The 20854-nt window shown below is 33.4% G+C and overlaps 1 protein-coding gene across 1 annotated transcript in view; it reads left to right on the top strand.

Moving 5' to 3' along the window:
* LOC107437326 (paired box protein Pax-1-like) overlaps positions 1-20249 on the top strand; it is a 52288-nt gene extending 32039 nt beyond the window's left edge. Inside the window, exons 3-6 of the mRNA XM_016049266.3 lie at positions 12652-12872; positions 13973-14171; positions 15149-15328; positions 19648-20249. Coding sequence (XP_015904752.3) covers positions 12652-12872; positions 13973-14171; positions 15149-15328; positions 19648-19937 — 890 coding nt within the window. The 3' untranslated portion in view covers positions 19938-20249. The remainder of the gene's footprint in view (positions 1-12651; positions 12873-13972; positions 14172-15148; positions 15329-19647) is intronic.
* Positions 20250-20854: the final 605 nt, after the last annotated feature.

The raw sequence follows: 20854 nt of genomic DNA, 5'->3' as shown, positions 1-20854 counted from the left end.
AGAATTTTAACTTGCCGGTCCGTGACGAATATAAACAATAAACATCCATTTTCTTGTCTACTCTGTATAAAGCTATTTTTGTTCTTACTTTTTTAACAAAGTATTGATGATCTTTTTACTTTCTCTATTTCTGTTCTTCAAACTACAAAACATAAATTGATGGAAATAGGCAAGCTTCAATTGGTAAAATGCTGAAAGCAAACGTTCTTTATAGAATAGCCGTAGATTGGCGCCATCTGAAGCAGTTGTTTCTAAATATGCCAAAGTTAGAGTTTTACAAATCATTACCAAAAGCTAGTTTCCCAAAATTAATATTTCATGCCCAGAAAATCAGTGCTATGTTTGCTTCATCTTATAAATGTGAACAAGTATTTTCAACTATAAACCTTTGAAAAGATCATTTCAGAAGTAGACTAACTGGCAAACATTTAGCCTTGAGCATTGGAATAAATATATGCATCTCACTTGGAACCGCAATATAAAGAACTTTTAAAAATGAAATCGCAATTTCATTCATCTCATTAAATATCTAAATTAAAACTTGCATATCGTTTTTCTACTTTAGAAGTTTATACTTGGCCCACCAAACTATTTTTCTTCGTTTTTTCGCCCTCGACCAAATAAGTTTGCCCACCCCTGACTTAGAGTATCAAGCTTCAGGAATAGATTTTTTTTTCTTTTTTTTTTTAAACGCAGTAAATGTATAATAAAAAAGAACTAAAAAATTTACGACTATTAATGTTCAACTCCGTGCAGAATTTACATAGGGCGGAATTAGCCAAAATTATTAGATTATAGAATTACTAGATTATAGATTGTTTCCTACTTCTTTATTTGCATGGTTAAGTTTAATTAGTATTAATTGAAAGTAATTTCTTGGCACAACAATTAAATTCATAATTTATTTTGTTCTATTTAGTAAGAAAGATCTAAAGTTTTAGTAATCGCCATGAATCATAAGAAGCTCGATCGGAATCATAGGGGATATTGCCGTATCGTGATCGGTAGCGCCAACTACAATTAATAAGCTGACGTGTACTTTAAAAAAAAAAAAAAAAAATATTAAGATGTTTGCCCGAGAGTGGCTACGAGTTATTCCTTTCGAGTTAGTATCGTTCTGTGATTTTTTTGATTTTTATTTATTTTTTGTTTTTGTTTTTCGCTGGATGCTGCCCGGAAATTGCCAAGACTTGGCGATCATTCTGCCACAGATCACGATACGGAAATCTCTTCTGATCATAACTCGATTTAACAGGATATAACTGAATAATTTATTACATAAAGAAAATGCTATTTTCCTTCGGTCATCAACTCAGAAGCAACATGAATTTTTTTTTCAATAAAGAAATAAAATAAAATAAAATAAAGGGGAGAAAAAATAATGGGAAGCGAAATCGTACAATCTTATTTTGCCGAAAGTTTAGTCGTTGCATTTAACAACCAGGAAATGTATGGATTGAATGTAGGGTTTAGTGGCCCTAAGTCCAAAAGAGGGCATGCTGCAAGCGATGTATAGAATAAAAACACCAAAAGCACCATTTGTTTGAAACAAACAGCAAAAAAGGCAAAAAACAATGGCTACATTTTGACCCATATATAGATTATCAATTATTCATTTTCTACTTAAAGGCAGTGCTCTCCCCTACCTTTAAAAATAGCGCTGTTAATCCCAATTAATTTTATTTTGAAATGCGTTGAACATTGATAGAAATACAGTAAAAAATAGAATAATGTGAAGGTTAACTTCGTACCTGTCTCGGTTGGTTCTCTCTTAGCTATTCTTCATCGTCTGGACACGGGAAAAAATAAATTAAAATTTGAATTTCCAAAATTAACATTTAAAATTCATTTATTAACAAGTGCAAAATGGTTGAATCATTTCATTTACCTCTTTCTTGTTCTTTTAACAACATACAAAATGAAACTGAAAAATATCTTGTGAGCTCATGCGTGCGCTTGCTAGATACGCAGCGATTGTTAAAGTCCTTAAGTTTTTGACATACGTACTTGTAAGCAATCAGTTACACTTTCAGTCTGTAAAGGCTTTTTCACTAATCGTCTATACCGAGTCTTTTGAAATTCGGGTGATCTTAAACCGTAGTAACTTTCTAAGAAGAGAAGTGACTAACTTCATTCATCTTAAAAATTATTCAGTTCTATGATAAAAGCTTCACTTACATTCAACCAATGAAGAGAAGTGTCTCTAATTTTATTTACAATATGTTTAAGTTAAAATTCACTAACTTAAAGATTTCTTTTTGAAAGTTACATTCACGTTGACTCTGCAGTGGACTGGTCGTTAAGACACGGTTCCCATCAGATCACCGAAGTCAAGCATCAGTGACTGCGGTCAGCAAGCGGGTGGGTGACCACTTGGATCATTCTGCGTAGGGACCGAGGGTGAGCGGTATGGGTCCTCGTTAAACTGTTCTACTGTAAAATGCTCGACTTCGCGTGCAGATCGTTGGACTACATAAGCGGGGGTGCAATCTTCCCTGCAGAGGATCAAAATTATGATGGTACCCCAAACAAGGATTATAAACTGTCTCATTTTAAACTAATACATACATGTGCAAATGTATCAAAGATATTTTGCATCGTCTCTGGCTAACAATAACGCGGCCGGAATTCTGATCAGTGTTCCTTGGCAAAAGGTGTTGAAATAGGATAAAATAAATTGTATTGAAGACTCAGCAATCATTTTAAACGCGGTTCCGCAGTGGACACAATTCCCAGTAGAACACCGAAGTCAAGCATCACTGGCTGAGGTCAGCAAGCGGGTGGGTGACCACTTTGATCAGCTTGCTTAGGGACCGAGTGTGCGCGGTATCGGTCTTCATTAAACTGCTCTACCGTAAAGTGCTCGACTTCGACCTCAGATCATCGGGCTACCAAAGCAGAGCATCATAATTGCGATGACGTGTCTTCGGATCATCCCCAGGGATCCTTCCCAGACCGTCGCCAAAAGCCCATTGTGCAGCTCTAGTGTGACGTATATGAACTACAACAACAAATATTCATGCAGATGTGTTTAAATGCTGTGAAAAACTGAGAAATCTAATTTTCTCTGATGTGAAGTAGATCAACGACAGTCCTACGTAGCAATCACATTAAACGCTCTATTTTAACATTAATTTGTTTCAACTTAGCATCATATTAAGGCCTTAAGATAATGGTTCACGAGGTTCGAATCCCAAAGATGGCTCGCCGCGGTAGACGAATTAGAATCTCCTTTCTACGGGCTGTTTTTTCCTTCGTGTAATGCTAATTCGGGTTAGTTTCGTATAAATCTCCTCCACAGTGGCTAGTTTTTATTTTATAACCGTCATTGAACAGCCGACCCAATTGCTTGGGTTTACGACTACTAATGTTCAACTACGTAGCCTTGTCATTTTGAACCCAATCCAGAAGACAAGGAGACTCCTGGATCAACTATTGGGGGGAAACTTGCCTTCGTGGATGACTTTTTGATGGAACTAACCCGCATTTGCGTTACATGGAGAGGAAGACCACGATAACCTTCCATGGTTTGCCTGTTGGCAAGGGGACTCTAACCCATACCACTGAGGATATTTCACGTTAGCACTGGGGGTCTCCCTGGCCGATCGGTATCGTCCGCCAAACGCTTTGCAAATCGTGGAGGTGGCGGTTTCAAATTCCACCGTAACATTAGATGTATTCTTTGTGATGTCCTTCTCTGAATTATTCTATCCATCCTTCTACTTGACAAAGGTTTATAAGCCTAAATTGAGCACACACGCCTGCAAATGTATGTGATTTCAATAAAACACGTCAGCACTGTGGTCGGTGCAGGCCGGATGCGGAATTAGTATCGACTGGGATTCGAACCCGGTTCACTCCATTGTAAAGCGAACGCTCTATCTCCTCCCTTGCTTTCTAGATAAGATTCATAATTGCAAGTTGAACATTGATAGTTAATTCAAAATAGGGTCGGCTGTTCAACGCTGTTTATAAAATAAAGTAAAATATGCTATTGTTCTTAATAGTGCAGTAAATGGTAAGGGTATGGTAACGAAAAATGAATTCAGAAATGTAAGTGATTGGGAGGGATTCGAAAGGACGGATGCTTATTTCAGTAAAAGTGTAAAAAGTGTGTGTGTGTGTGTGTGTGTTTCACCTGCTGAAGTTGTTAAAACAAACGAGCTATCATTAGGAAGATGGAAGGAAGAAATCAATCTGAAAAAGGAGACAGTAATTGTTCCAAAAGTCATAACGGTGGTTACAATGTTTTTAACATTTGCATCGCATGTGATTGAGCGTGAAAAACAAAATTGCTACCTCGAGGAAGTGAGAAATCACGGCATCTATAACCCAGCTGTGCCCGCGATCTCCCTCAGGGTTATTTCTTTGTGGTCACACGCCATTAACTGTCTCCGAAGATATTTCTTTTCTTTCTCATTCATATGATTGCAATTAAAGTTAGTTGTATTTATGCCCGTGTGTGATTCCATTTGATTTCATTACCAAGAGGGTGAGGATAAAGCGATGCTGGTGGTTTTCTTCAAGGAGGTCTCGCAACGACATCTTGAATATTGCGCTCATTCTTTAATCGAAGATAATAAATTTTCTCTTACAGCTGTAGGAACAAAAAATAATTTTGTTGGTACAGTCGTCCCCACTTAATTGCATATTCGAATAACCCGCTTCTACGAAGAAAATTTAATGGAACCAAATCATTTTATATTAAACTAATGTTAAACTTCCCATCTTAAACGGATATTTGTTGTTTTTGTCCCCGCCTAATTGCATAAAAAAAGAGGTATTGAAGTGAAAAAAATGTGCTTATTTTTGAGAAATTTTTCACCATCTAAAATGGAAAAAGATGAAAAATTAATCAAATCTTGCTGCCAGGTTTGAAGTAAACGAAGAGAGTTTTACCCCTATTTGACTTACTTCACTCACACATAATTTAGAATCGAAAGAAGGTGTAGAGTGATTTGTTTTGTGGTCCCCTCCTGGTGCGCTATTAGCTTTGATAAGAAAAACTTTCAAAAACCTAACATTACACTAGTGTGTCTTTCTCTTAAGTAGAATAATCTTTGCTTAATCTTTCAAATAACCCTGAGTTGGTTGCAAGTTGAGCACGAAAATGAATGATTTGTATTAATCTGAAGAAAAACAATGAATCTTGGAAACAATAAATTTAAAAAAAAATCCCGAACTAAAATAGAGCAATAATTGGAATTTCTCAAGTTTTGAGGATTAGAAATAAATAAAATAATAAATAAGTAAAAAAAAATTTTGTTTTTGAAAGGAATATGCAAGTCACGAAAGTCTTAGTAGAAACTGAAAGGGAAAATTTAATTTTGATAAATTAATGAATTAAACGGGTATAAAAACAGTCTTCAAGTTTTGATTTTTTTTCGGAGGGATCAAATAATATTTGAGTAACTACATGATACTTTTCACGTGTAACTTTAAATGGTATTTATATTTTATGATACTAATACAGTTTTAATTACTATAATTGTTTATTGATCATAAAACTGAGTTCATTTAATCAAAACGCTATACTATGCTTTAAATACGATTAAAAGGTCAAATTTCGCAAAAATTTAGAATTTAAGATTAAATATTGCACTCCCCTTTTAATCGAATAAGCAGCTTAATTGCATGCATTTGGCTGGAACCGATCATAGTCCTTTATTGTTCAGTTGAAGAGCTCAGCATTCCATTCGAAATTTCTTCTTTTATGTTACCTCTTGGTAATTTCTCTATGCTTTTACAATAAAAGCCTAAACATTCAACCCAAATAAAATCAATGCCTATTTTATTTAAGCAAAAATGAAAAAAATTACGGAATCTTTTTATTTTGAAAACTTATTTCAAATGCTAGTTAAGTATAGTTTTTAATCAATTAAAAGAGTTATTAAATAAATATTTTTAATTTGCAGTTTACTTATTTGACTGAGGTGCACTATTTTTGTTTATAACAGCTAGTTACAAAATTTGAATTTCAAAAGAAGTTCTGTGCCTCTTGATAATACAAACTACAATTGCTAAATGTGACTAAATGTTTCAAACAAAATTTATCTTCCTTTTATCGCAAATCAAAACTTCGGCCCCTTTTTGATATAAACAAACTAACATGCACAAATTTAAAAATGAAAAAAAAAAAAAATGACAGAATAAACTAACTACGTTTTTTATTTATTTAGTTTTTCTGAAGTGCCACGAAAATTTAATTACCACAGTGGTGAGTTAAAATATCTTTAGTGGTAGACGGATCATGGGTTAAAATCCCTTTTCCGTCAGGCTAATTATAGGATGTTTTCGAGGTTTTCCTCCCCATTTAACTCAAACAGGACTTAGTTCCAAAAAGTCCTACATGAAAGAAAAATTTTCCCCTATACTTGATCCAGGATTTCCTTTGTCTTCAGGATTGGGTTAAAATTGCAAAACTAAGGTGTAGAACATTAATAGCCTAAATCAAAAATTTGGGTCGGCTGTTCAACAAAGGTTATAAAACTAAAAGGGTGACCCTAGGTAGCTCAGAGAATAGAGCACTCACCTTCCAATGAGGTGACCCTGGTTCTAATCCCGGTAATGGCAGGTCGATACGAATTTCTCACCAGGCTCGCATCGATCTTCAGTATTGATGTAAAATATTCTCAGTGGTAAACTGATCATGGGTTAAAATTCCTTGCTATTGGGTTAACCGTGGGAGATTTTCATGGTTTTTCTCTCCTTGTAATTCAAATGTGGGTTAGTTCCTTGAAAAAGTCCTCCACAGAGGCTTTGTCCCACTGCTTGATCAAGGATTTCCTCTGTTGTTTGGGTTGAATTCAAAATTACAAGGATATGGGGTTGAACAGTGATTGTCGTAAACTCAGAATTGAGTCAGCTACTCAACGCCAGTTATAAAGTAAATAAAAAGGAAAGAAAATGAGTGTAATTGAAGCAAGTTTATTAAACAACAAACTATTTAAAATGTAGGTAAAGGAAATTTATAATTTAAAATTTCGCAACATTTTTATCCACGCTCCGAATCCTTTTTTTTAAATTTATTAGTCTGATTTTGTAGATCAAAAAATAATTTCCATTGCACAATCTCCTGACTTAAGAATGCATGCATAAGTTACATTGCATAAAACATGATTTCACCCTTTGTATCACAAGCGTTGCATGTCTGCAACATACATGAAAATTCAATCCTATAATGAGCTGGATTTACCTATAAAATCGAACCAAATTCAGGTAAAGAAAATATTGCAAACTCGTGGGAGCCAAGTCTTGGTGCAGCTACCAATATTATAATGCGTTTAGCAATAATTGTTCCACAACATAATTGCAGGATATACAACAATCCCCTTGATTGTATATTTGGCTAAGGAGGGATTGAAAAATGTGGTGTGAGACTTTGTTGCCCTAAAAACAACAATTTCAAAATTTTTCACATGAAGTTTTAAATATATATGAATTTTTGTGCTATTTTTCACGATATTGGAGATCTTCAACAAATACTTTTTATCAATAAATTTTTAATTTTAAGATCTTAATTTTTTCATTATTTTTTACACGCTTAATATGATGTATTCTAACATCCGCGTAAATATTTCTTAAATCAGAGTTGTTGAGCTACAAAGGGTTAATTATCAATGATTAAAAAAAAATAAAATAAAAAAAAAATAAATAAATAAAAAAAAAAATTAAAAAAAAATCACAAGATTTAAACCGCCAAGTAAGTCGTGATTTAAAATCGTGTCAACCTTGGAGTATTATATAACAATATTTATCCTAATCTTACGCATTTTCAAAATGTTATATCGTCATTATCCGCTCAACTGATACTATTTTGCAGTCCCGGGGTGTTAAGCGAGGGACGTTAATGGACGTTTAATATGAGGGGTGGGAACGGGAGGGATAATTTGGTAAGGGTGGACCACCTGTGAAAGCTTCCTAATGAATTCTGTGATGGAGTAGGGGGGTTGCATAGATCTCCCCTTCTCCTAGGCCCTCGGTTTATCTTCTCTGACAAACAAGTACCAACCGTCAGAGAAGATTGTGGAATATTAACACTAAACATACCACTGGTCTTTAAGAACTTTTGCATCGAAACATCGCTTATCAGAATTGCGATCTTGTCGTTTATGCACATTTGACTTCATGACTTTTTCTAACAATTCTATACGGTTAATATTCCATCATTATTTTGTTTTAAATATTATTTTCGTTTCGAATAATACTTGTCGTATACCTATTTCTGCCACAGCCAGTCATTTGACCGGGAGAACAATTTATTGCTTTATGAGGTCATCGGATCAGAAATGACGATGTAATGCGCGTTCAACGTATTGCATTCGATGAGTTGCACATTTTGGCAATGACTGTTGCGTAGTGCGTTCCATCAGAATGACTGTGAATTCTAATTTCAAGAAAGTACCTAAAAAATTTTAGATTGGCATTTTTGTGTCGGAAAAAGTGACGAAAACTAAATGTTTTGGTAAGTAGCTTAGATTTTATTTGGATAGCTTTACTTCATTTCTAACTAACTGTTGGTTTTTACCCAGAAAAATGTCGAAACAATCAAGACAGCACAAGTTCTTAGAAGAAATAATGAGAATTATAATTTCTTATCTATTCTTATAATAATTATTAGAATTATAGAAATTACAATAATTAGAAGAAATATGTTTGCTGAAAATGTACAATGGAAACGCCCTGTTTATGTAAAATATGCGTTGAGCAATGAATTAATAATTCTTATTCTTTCTGTTTGTAATACACAAAAATTTGGCAATATACGATTTTGTTTAATTGTAATAAAACTTTTGCTTACACAGGAAACTGGGGAAGTGTGACTCGCCAATTTTAAAATAAACTAGTGGGATGTATGCCTTATGAGGAATAATTTTAAGGGGTAAGATTCGTTTCGGCCCATAGAAGGTCCCGTGAGAGATAAAAAATAATTCAATATATAGAAAAATCGATCTTTTATTACTGCAATGCAGACTATTAGTTATTGTAATTGTCTCATACTCCAATTAATTTTTAATTAATTGGTTAATTAATTAATTTTCTAATTAATAAATCAATTAGCAAATTAATTAATTATTAATTTATTAAATATTAATTAATTATTAATTAATAGATTGATTTGCAATTACATACTCCAACTAATTTGGAAAATTTTTGAAAAAAAAAAAAAGTAAAAAAATTTGATGTCAATTTTTGTTTTTTAAATTAACCTAACAGGTTTTTTTGAAAAACTACAGATATATAAAATTTTCAAAATCAATTTTGAGAATAAATATGCATTATATAGTACGTGAAAGTAAGTACCACAAAATTAATTGGAGTATGAGATAATGACAATAACTAATAGTCTGNTCCAACGGATATTTTCTTCTGACAAATTTATATCAATACAATTATTGATACAAAATTTGAGCGAAATCGGTCGAATAGTTCCTGAAAAATCGAATTTTGAAAAAGTAATATTTTTTTGAAATTCGATTTCTCTTGAAATAATCGACCGATTTTGCTAAATTTTGTATTTTGAAATTTAAAATTACATTCTTTAAAATTATGTAAAAATTTGCGTACTGTCTATTATTATTATTTTGTCGGCCTTTAGACTTTATGCGCCATTTACACGAAGAGGATATTTAATCAAAGTCGGTTTCCATCAGAGGCAGCATCAATAAAAGGAATTTTTTTTTTCTATTTTATGAAATCGCGCCACTGCCGACGCTGTTTCGGACGTTCAATTTTGCGATACAATTTCTTATTCAGCGCAAAAACTATAAAGCTTGAAAGCTTGAATTTACAAACATGTGTAGAAAAACATACAGGAAATGCGATGAAATAGTAGAAAATTGGTTGGTGTGTGCACAGCGAGCAGGAGAGCTTGTACCCCCTTGTTTTTTTTTTTTTTTTTTTTTTTTTTAAANAAAAAAAAAAAAAAAAAAAAAAAAAAAAAAAAAAAAAAAAAAAAAAAACATGACATTTTTTTTCTTGCCTAAGGCAACAAAGAATTGAAAATTGAAATATATTTATAAAGCGTATAAGCAATCATAAGCACAGAAAAAAAAATCTATGGATAGCATACAAGTTTATATCTGGCTGACATGCATGATTAGTTGAGTTGTCAAAGAAAATAACTTTTTTTCAGTAAATAATTGAAGTAAAACTTACTGCAGATCTCGTCTTGCAATTTTATGAACGAGGAAAGTGATTAAGATAAATATTTTAATAGAAAAAAAAAAAGAAAATGAAAAATGTAGCAGTAAAGTTTTAAAAAATTAAATTTTTATTGTGTTTTGGATTCTAGTTTTAATTCCGTGAAGAAGCCTTTCGAATACTATGTAAACGATATGCTTTAAAACACTAATTTTGCGTACGTAAATTTTCTCAATACTCCACTTTTATGCTGTTTATGTTTAATGGAGTAGCTCAATTACAGAATAGTGATTAATAAAATGATTACTAAATTCAAGAACCCGATTACTAAATTCAGCAGGTTATGGCCTGATAATTGTGAGTATGTAGAGTATATATAGCAGAATTTTCTTAAGAACTTAATTTTCCTAAATCAAAGTTTGTCTGTCAAAATTTGCAATTTAATTGCGTGATTAGGAATAATTACTGAAGTTTTAACAACAGATTCCTACTCAGCAACTTTAGGTAATGATCTATATGGACCTTCATCAATCAATTTTTGAGATTCCTCTAGAATTACAATTCGACCTCCTTTATCGGCCTAGTTCAAAGATTTTAATTCAGAGAAGAGTTCCCTTTGTAACGGATTGGGTTGAAAATCACAAAGCTACGGAGTCGAACATTAGTAGTGGTAAACCCAAAATCGGGTCTACTGTTCAACGACGATTGTAATAAATTAAATTCAAATGAATTGAATCTTTTTGAGGAGAACAATAAATTTAAAAGTCCTTTCGATAGTAGCAACCGACTTGGGTATTGATGGTGGGGAGGGTGGTAGCTATTAAATTTAAATTCATTGAGTTGGTAATTTTTCAGCGTAACAGAAGAGAGACTGACAACAAAAGTTTGGTTGATAGGCGGTAAAGGAATAGTTTTAGGAGTACGTTTAGGTTTAAGCAATTTATTGCATTTCTTTTCAAGGATTAATTTATGTTCTGAGTTGAATAAATAAGTTCTTCGCCAAAACCGTTGATAAACCGAGTCAAAATAGAATTACCAATATTAATATGTAAGTCACATGACAACAGAAACCAACTGTTTACGGGTCTCTTGAAAAACTGCCCTTAGCAATAAAAGTTTACATTTAATGAGAGAACTGTAATAAGTCTTTTGCTTCAGTTTAGTTTACTATTAATAAGTTTTTTTTTTAAATTTAGCCTACGTAGCACAAAGTATAGTCTCTTCTTCGCTGGACAATACTTTTTTTGCCCCCATGCTGCATATTTCTGCTCACTGTGTATATATATANTATATATATATATATATATATACATATACATATATACATATATATAACCGTTAAAATGCGGAATCCGATATTTCATAGAATAACTAGGTATTTCATGAAACACCTAGACAAGTCATTTTAATTTATTTTATAACCGTCGTTGAACAGCTGACCCAATTTTGAGTTTACGACAACTGATGAACAACTCCACAGCCTTGTATTTTTGAACCAATTCAGAAGACAAGGAAACTCATGGATCAGTACCCTCAGAGGTATGATTTGTTATGGAAACATGGAGGACTTTGTAACGTGACAAATTTAACGTGCAGCATTTACTACACCTGCAGGGTCTTCGACCGGCAGGGTTAGAACCCACGAACTCTTTGACATGGGCCCTGTGCCCTACCAACCAGGCTATCCCGGCCTTCAGACAAGTCATTGAAAGTATGTAAAATTAGCTGGGTATTCTATAGAATAACGATTACTTGATCATTAAAGTAAAAAATACGCCACCCGAAAATCCTGTTCTAGCTGCTTTTAGTCAGCTTCGAACCGCTTATATCTGCTTTGGAAAGACGTGTGTACGCATCATTCCTTTGATTTTAGACGCAGCTACTAAAATATGAGCAATAATAAATTATATCATCTGTTTTCCGTAATTTTTTATTCACTAATCATCCGCAATAGGAATAAAATGTCAGGAAATTTTAGCTATTTATGATCAATTGATTTATAAAATAACTTGGAAATTGTTTTTCTTCCCTTTAACGGTCCATCAATAGACATTTTATTGAATAACTAGATAAAGTATAATTTTTTTCTCTATCATATACTTTAATTGACTTGTCTAGTTATTTCATGAAATACCTAGTTATTCTATGATATAACAGGATTGGGAGCTTTAACGGTAACATGCAGTTTGTCTATGATAAGAATTCCCCCCGCCACAGAGTCTGAGGCCATCTGTTGCTATGGAAACAAGAATAGCGCATTTCAGGGAGGGTTGCGGCTAATACAGTAGACCAAAGAAAAATAGTCTATTTCTCTCGCCGATCTGAACAAAAACATGTCCTAAACAATGACCAAATACTACTACTTGAAATAGTTATACCTCTTAACCGCAGTCACCGCCAGACGAAAGGCATGGGGAGTTCTTACTTTAGACAAACTATATATATATTCAACTTTTGTTGCCTCCATGCCGAATATTTCTGCTCATTGTGTATATGTTTTTACAACAGGTCAGGCCGGAGTGAATCAGCTGGGGGGAGTGTTCGTCAATGGCAGACCTCTTCCAGATTATGTACGTCGCCGAATTGTAGAACTAGCTCTAATGGGTGTCCGGCCCTGTGACATATCTAGACAATTGCTCGTCTCTCACGGATGTGTTTCCAAGATATTGACACGCTTTTACGAGACTGGCTCCATCAAACCTGGTTCCATTGGAGGGAGCAAACCTAAAGTAAGTGAACATTTGATTGAAAACCTCTTATTTTCATCATTAACCAGGAGAGGACTTTGTGACTCCACAAATTTACTGTGCATGGAGTCTTCGGCAGGCGGGGATCGAACCCACGACCTCTTGGACATGGGCCCAATGCCCTACCAACAAGGCTATCCCAGCCTGCAATAAGAAATTTAGTCGCCATGAAATTTTGAACCAGTGTACAATAACCTGAAAGTTAGCAGATCCGGATGATTTTCACCTTTCCCATTTAAAAAATAATAATTCGTGAATTTGAAAGCGCATGTTCTGGAGCAAAATGGTGTTAATTTTAGGCGAAAATGTATCCATCCGGTGGCTAGTAATAAATAAGGGAAATTTTACCTTATATTTAAAAGTACCATACCTTTCCCACCAACGATTCATGAATAAATTATAGAACAATGGATGGTGTTTTCTACACTAGGGAACGCTGCAAGCTCGGGACTGCCTAAATTTCCGGGTTACTGTTTCAGTTGTATTTTAAAGCCATTTGGCATCATTGTGTTTTGAGATTCTTGCAAACAATGTATTTGATTACTTATTACTTATGTTTACAATGCTAACAATACTTGTGTTTACAATACTAAAAGTGTTAACACTAACGTAAGATGGTGCACAGCTTGCAACACGAACAAACAGTAATAAACAAATGGAAAGAGGCCAAATCAAGACTGCCAAAAAAGCGAGTTATTCAAAATCTAGCAACCATGTCACCTTTTTTAATAATAAATAACAAAATAACTAAAACAAATTTTCACTCCAAACTCCCCAGAATTACATAATAACATTAATATCTTATGAAATACGGCAGATTTGAGCTCAGAAATTATCTAATTTATTTCTTTTATTGAAAACAAAATTATCCGTTTGAAAACATCGCCTAACAGAATAACATGTAGTAAGCAGCTGCAAACTTTTTAACCGGAACTAGAGTAAGTGCCGAGCTCGAGATTGTTATTGTTTACATTCCTATTGAAAACATCATCCATTATTGTGAAGAAAATCAGTTTTACTCAAAAGATGAATAAAAAAGGACATTTAACCTCTTCTACAATAATTGTATTATTTTGTTTCAGCAAGTGGCAACTCCTCATGTTGTGAGAAAAATTCTCCGATACAAGCAAGAGAATCCATCGATCTTTGCATGGGAGATTCGAGATCTTTTACGAAATCAGAGAGTATGTGACGACACCTCCATCCCTTCTGTTTCTTCTATTAATAGAATACTCAGGAACAGTGGACATGTTGTTCTCGATGAACCTCCCCCTCCCGTTGGTAAGTACTACAAATGCGTATTTTATTTTATCTCAGCGCAATAATTTGCGCCCCCCCTCTGTAATTAAGCAATTTCTGATGTTTTCAATCTCGCCTTTAGTGTGATTCGTTAGGCTTAGAATAGCTATATTTCTTTTTTTTCCTCGCTTAAATCTCTTTCTGCGTATTTTTATTTTTAGCAAAAGAGGTTTAAAAATTGCATAGCGTATTTCAAATTTACATATATTTTATAGTAAAATATGCAATAAATGCTTTTAAAAATATATAATAGAATCATAACAAAAAGTTGTCGGAAAATTAAAACTAAAAAACAATCATGTTGAAGTAAAATTTTGAAAAATAATCTTATGAAAATTATGATTTATTTTATAAAACGGAAAGATCAAGCATGAAAATTACAAAACATTTACCTAAATTTACCGTAGAAGAATTCGAGAGATTCTTTTCAGTTTCGCTATAACTATCATTAATATATTTGAAATCAGAATCAGAATTGTTGTCAGTGTCGTAAATATTGCCAAGAATGTATACAATTCGCGAAACGCTTCCTGCTACATTTCTTTGAGCTTCGAAAAGAGAGCGCAAAATGGTACGAAATAATGAATCACGAACGCAGTAATAATGACAACTAACGCCATCTGTTAACACAGATCTGACTAAACAATTAAACATCACAGAATAAGCCGAAATGAAATCATGAACGGGAAAAAAGCGGGTTGCACATTTAAATGAAAGGAAAAAATGCATCCCAGTAAGGATATGCAGCGAGAGTGTTACAATATTAATATAAGACTCCTAATGAGCACAGTTTTTCAACTCTATTTTAGATATCGTTTTGAAAATATATATTTAGGGTGGTCATTACTCAACACGTTGCATTTATGAAACAAGCATAACTTTAAAGGCGGTGTTTGTAGACACTGCGTGTTATGTACTGAATGTATGTATAATATTTTCTACAAATTTTTTTCTCACAGGAGCTCAGTCTTCATCGTTTCCATCTTATCTACTTCCGCCAAATAGCCCACCAGCTTCGAACCCCGGACCTTCAAAAGCGAAGAGTTCTAGCGGAGGATATTCCATCGAAGAAATACTGAAACCCACAAGGCTAAAAAAAAGGGAAGCCGGTGGAGAATCCAAAAGTGATACAACAGAAGGTATCTAAACTTTTTTTTTTCTTTTCTGAATTTTAACGAAACTAATAAGGAAAATTTAGACTGAAATACGAGGACTGTTTTTCAAGTAAGAACAGTTTGAAAACTAAAACTAATCGGGAGGAAATTTTCACAAAGCAAATTTATTTCTTAACACTGAACATACAATACAATACAATAGAATGCATGTTGCATTGTATTGTATTGTAAAGTGTTGGTATGTTTAGTGTTAATTCTACATACGTTTCTCTTTTTTTCTTCTCTTCTTCAAAATAGTTGCCAAGTTTGCTTAAACACTTCCCATACCTTACAACTAGATTTGGAATACCCAATTCATAGTAACTTGCCGCCAGCTCCTATTACTAACATGTCACGGCAGTTTTCACGTCATCGCGATGCATCGTTGTACTGGTTTCCGCCAAAATGATGCTTGAAAAATCACTTAGCGCGAGGTCTTGACTGTATTGAGGGGTTGTCCAAAACTTCCCAGCCAAAAGAATCCATTAAAGCTCGAGGCTGAACTGCGGAGAAAGTCATTGTCGTGGAGCAGCAAAATTTCCTGTCAGCATACCAGTAGGAAGCTTCGTAAACTTTACAAATCTGCCGGTGAATGTATGAGGCAGACACGTTTTTTGACGATTAAAAACGATCGGCGGGCGATTTGTAAAACTAGAACATTTTAAAAACATGGAACTGACTACACAGCTGTAACTGAGCACACTTGCTTCCAAGGAATGCCAAGACACGACGCACGTGTCACCAATCAAAACTCCCTTACCTAAAAAACAGCTATTGATTGAAAAACGTAATTGAATCTTAATGCTAAACAAGGGGGTTTTTGACTCCTACTTACTTCACACGCCAACTTTCTTCGATAATCCCTCAATCATTTTTTTTCCTCACTAGAAAAAGATTGTTACGTACAAATTTAAAATTAAAACCGGGATGGCTCAGGGGATAGAGCGTTTGGCTTCCAATGAGGTAAACCGGGTTCGAATTCAGCAATGGCTGGTCTATATGAATTCCGCATCCGCACCACAGTGCTGACTTAAAATATCCTCAGTGGTAGACGGATCATGGGTTAGAGTCCCCTTGCCGTCCGGCTAACCTTTTGAGATTTTCATGGTTTTCCTCTCAATGAATGCAACGCAAATGCTGGTAGATGCCTCCACGAAGGCAAATTTCGCCCAATACTTGACCCAGGAGATCCCTTGTCTTCTGAATCGGATCCGAAATTGTGAGGCTACGGAGTTGAACATTAGTAGTGGTTGCCCAAATTAAAACTCAGGTTAAATTATATTGTATGAAGCGTCGGGGGCTGAAATGGCGGAGTTCCGAGAGAGGGAGGCAGACATTCAAATTCTTTAAAGACCCGAAATAAAATAGACCACAAGCAAACTTCTATCTCAATCAATTTTTAACAGGCCGCGGAGTGTTTGGAGAACACCAATATAAATCATTCCACAAAAATCCAGAATGTAATTACTGTGGTGAATATCAATCTATTGATCACTTGTTAATGAATTGTTCTCAATTCCTGACACTCCGGGGCAATCACTTTAATAATATTAGTCAACATCAATGCTATGCTAACCTGACTTGCAAAAATATCATAAAAAAGATTATTAAACAAACTTTACAGTATGTATTGGTGGACGGTCTTTAATAGTCTCGGAACCTGCTCGTTCCAGCTTGGGTGTCTCAATTTTATTGATGGCATAGTTTTATAACTTTTACTATGTCTTTTATAAACTCTTCTACTTTTACTTGCTCCAATTTTATTGCAATTACTTTTGTACTATTTAATTGGTTTTAAAAGTACTGTTGTAAAATGTTATACTATATTGTTCTTTTGTAAATTTTGCACGTTTATCTTTTAAATTGTTCTTTTAACTGACACTTTTAATATATTGCTGTTTTAATGTTTTATCACCTAACATGATTTTTGCTGCTCTGTGCCAATCATGTTCATGGGCTGTTGTCATGTCTGATGTGTATTTTGTACTGTTTTCTGAATTTTTTTGATCTCAATAAACATTTACCCGTATGCCCTAAATAAGGGCGGGTCGGGGAAAATGTTTCCATTAGTAGTATTAAACCCAACATTGGATTGGCTGTTCAACAACTGTTATAAAATGAAAAAATTAAAATTAAAATTTTCCATTTAATTTTTGGTTACTATAAAAACTTAAGCAATGTTTTTCATAATGATTTTATGACGAAGATATTATTTTGTAAAAGAGAGAGGAATTAATTCAAAACACTATATCACTTTACAATTTTGTATTTGTTATTTCGATTGCATATGTTGATAAAACACTGTTTTACATAAATCTTAATGCAAAAAGCAAATGCAACTTATTAAATACTTGTAGAATGACTATTAATTATACACGTTATGTTATTAATAGAAAAAAATATAATAAATGGTTATTATTTTGCATTTAATAAACATCTTAATTATAGAATGTTTCATACCTAATAAAAAATTTTGGTATAATAAAGGATGATAAATAAATTAACACAAAAATACCGTTTAATAAACAAATAATTCGAAAGTAAAACTTACTTTTATAACTTTCATTAATTTTATGATGAAGACCATCGGAGAAATTTTTATTAATTAAGGTACAATACTACGTAATTTACAGGGCCATAACAACGCACCAACTTAAAAGAGAAGCGGTTTTAAATGATTGTATTTTTTAAAATACAGTGAACTGGCCAAACTATTAGACGCACTATAAGATTCTATGTAGAACCTTAATTATCAGGTACTGCTTTTTTGTTTTTACGTGACTGAAACCGGTTTGCATTTGTTTACGTTCGTGTATCAATAGGTTAAATTAGACGATATATTCTATAAAGTCTACGATCGGATAAATTTAGACGATATGTTATGTAAATATAGAATATTGATTATATCAGGTATTATATTAGTGTATTATAATAATGAGATCAAATGATTAGACTCACTGTAGTTTTTTAATAATGACATGTTTTGCACCAGTTTGTATGCAATACTTTTATAATTAAATATATCTACATGTAATGGGTTGTTATTCAGGAGATTTTTTATATACTTCCTATTTGTATTTATCTTTAACGTATTAAATTACAATGTTAATCCATTGATATAGGAGAGTAAACAAGTTCAAACCGGTTACAGCCTCGTAAAGACAATAAAGCTGTATAGTATCACGTGATAATTGAGATTTTACATAGAATCATAATCTAATAATTTGGCCAGGAACTGTACTTATTTGTATAATATAGGGGAGAGTCGGATAGCCCCGACCACTTAAGGAGTATTGCTTATGGTTCTGAATAATATTGAGTAATAATCAATATTTATGTATGTTTCTATTGTTTTATCATCTAATTAAATAATGCAAAAAGAATAAACCAAAAAAAGAATAGTTTAACTTAAAAAATTAGAAATTTAAAAAAACATGTTTTTCAGCTCGTTTCAAAATGTGTCGGGTAGCCCCGCCCAGTTACAAAAATTATGTTTTTTGGCTGTTTTTTCAGGTGTAAATGAAAATGACCAATATATTGACAATAGATAAACCTCATTTATCATTTTTATCACAAATCTATTTTATTTATTACATATTTATATACTTTTAGTGAACTCTATCATTTAATAACAATCATATAACAACAATATTTGTTGTTAAAAATGCATATAACGTTCAAATTTGAAGCAATCAAAAAAGATAATCTTTGCAACCGTACATTTATCGACGATATAAAATTGGCCGGTGATGCCCGACATTCATGTGAGCGGGACTACCCCCGAAATCCAATTTTTTTGTAAATTTGTAATGACTCGAACAATTTCTCACATATAAACTTCTTTCTTCGTGCAAATTAAACTTAAGACTACATACTCTAATGCTGTATGTATAGAAAAAATTATTTTTTTAGTACTAAAATGAAGTTTAATCTAAACATTCAACCAATTTTTCTTAATTTCAAGACTACTGTATTCAACATATTTTCAAAACTATTGTTTACCATGTTACCAGCTGCATAAATACTTGAAACTTTGAAAATAATCTTTTATCAATATAACAATTAATGTCCGATGGCCCATTGACTTGAAAAAATATTCTATAAATATGAAATTGACATTGGGCGGGGGCACCCGCTGGGCGGGAATACCCGACTCTCCTCTACTTGTTCATTTTAAAGTCCAGATTCAATAGCAAGATCATTTTATTTCCTATCTGTCAGTTTTATAGCTTTCTTTCGTCTAAAGATGCGTCAAATTAACTTTGTGATTATTTTTCTCCTTCTAATTAAAGTTTTATTTTAAGATGCATCACCTTCCAAAATATCAAGACTGCAAATTCCTGATTTAATGAATCCCGCTGATTTCGGAAGTGCGTCAACACTCATGGCCAGACCTTACCTATTGAATGCCGCAGCAACACCTTCTCTGCAGTGCTGGACAGCTTCCGCCTTCTCATTTCCCAGACTAGTTCCAATGACTTTTCCGTGTCCTACGCATCCCTTCACGCAACTCCATCTGCAACACGAGGACAGAATTCGAACCCAGATGATTAAAACGCCAGCTCACACTTTCGAGAATTTGACCAATCAGTGAATGACTATGTTTGCCAACTAATGAACTATTTTTTAAGAAACTGTGAAAACTTTGACTTTCAAGAAAGTTTTGAGTGCCATTGCTTATATGAAATAACATTACAATTAACAATTAACATTACAATTAACAATATGAAATAACATTACAAATAACATTACAATTAATACCTTAACAATTTTTTTAAAAGAAGAAATGCTAAAAAATCAACTTATTATTATTATTTTTTAATTTCATTAATAAATACAAGGAACTAAACAAAATATAATACACACGTTCTAAGTTGAAATTTTAATTCTTTTTATGCGTAAAAAATATTTAATTTACCATCAGTTTACTATCTCAAATGATCTCGGGCAAATGAAAAAAGTTAAATATTAGTCTTTGTATATGTTCACATCTTCATCATCTGCGTTGCTTTCATTTTCGCTCGCGAACGCCATTTTTTTAGAATTTTTTTCTGTGTAAATCATCGTATATACACTCTAAAACAAGAAAATCGAAGCACCAAGAAGGAGTTATCCGATTGAAACGAAAATTGGTGGATAGGAAGACAATGTACAGAATGGTAAATGATTAAAATTTCCGAACAATTGAATCGTTTATTGCAGAGTTACAGTAACAAGTTCAATAAGGTGTTGACCCGCCTCTAGCCTGGATACAAGCTGCCACACTGCGTGGCATAGACCGATAAAGCTCTCTTGCGGTATTTCCTGCCAAATTCGACCCAATTCTCGAACGAGGTCATCAACATTTCGTGCCAGATGCAATCACCTTCCCATCATATCCCAGACATGCTCGGTGGGAGAGAGATCTGGTGATCTGGCATGCCAAGGAAGAGTTTGACAAGCTTGCAGACAGTTCATAGCAACACGTGCCGTATGTGGTCTGGCATTGTCCTGCTCATAAAAAAGTCATTA

Source organism: Parasteatoda tepidariorum, chromosome 4 (assembly GCF_043381705.1).
Source record: "Parasteatoda tepidariorum isolate YZ-2023 chromosome 4, CAS_Ptep_4.0, whole genome shotgun sequence".
NCBI classification, from domain to species: Eukaryota; Metazoa; Arthropoda; class Arachnida; order Araneae; family Theridiidae; genus Parasteatoda; species Parasteatoda tepidariorum.
Note: the sequence above shows the minus strand (reverse complement) of the source record. Positions and strands in the feature narration are given on the sequence as shown.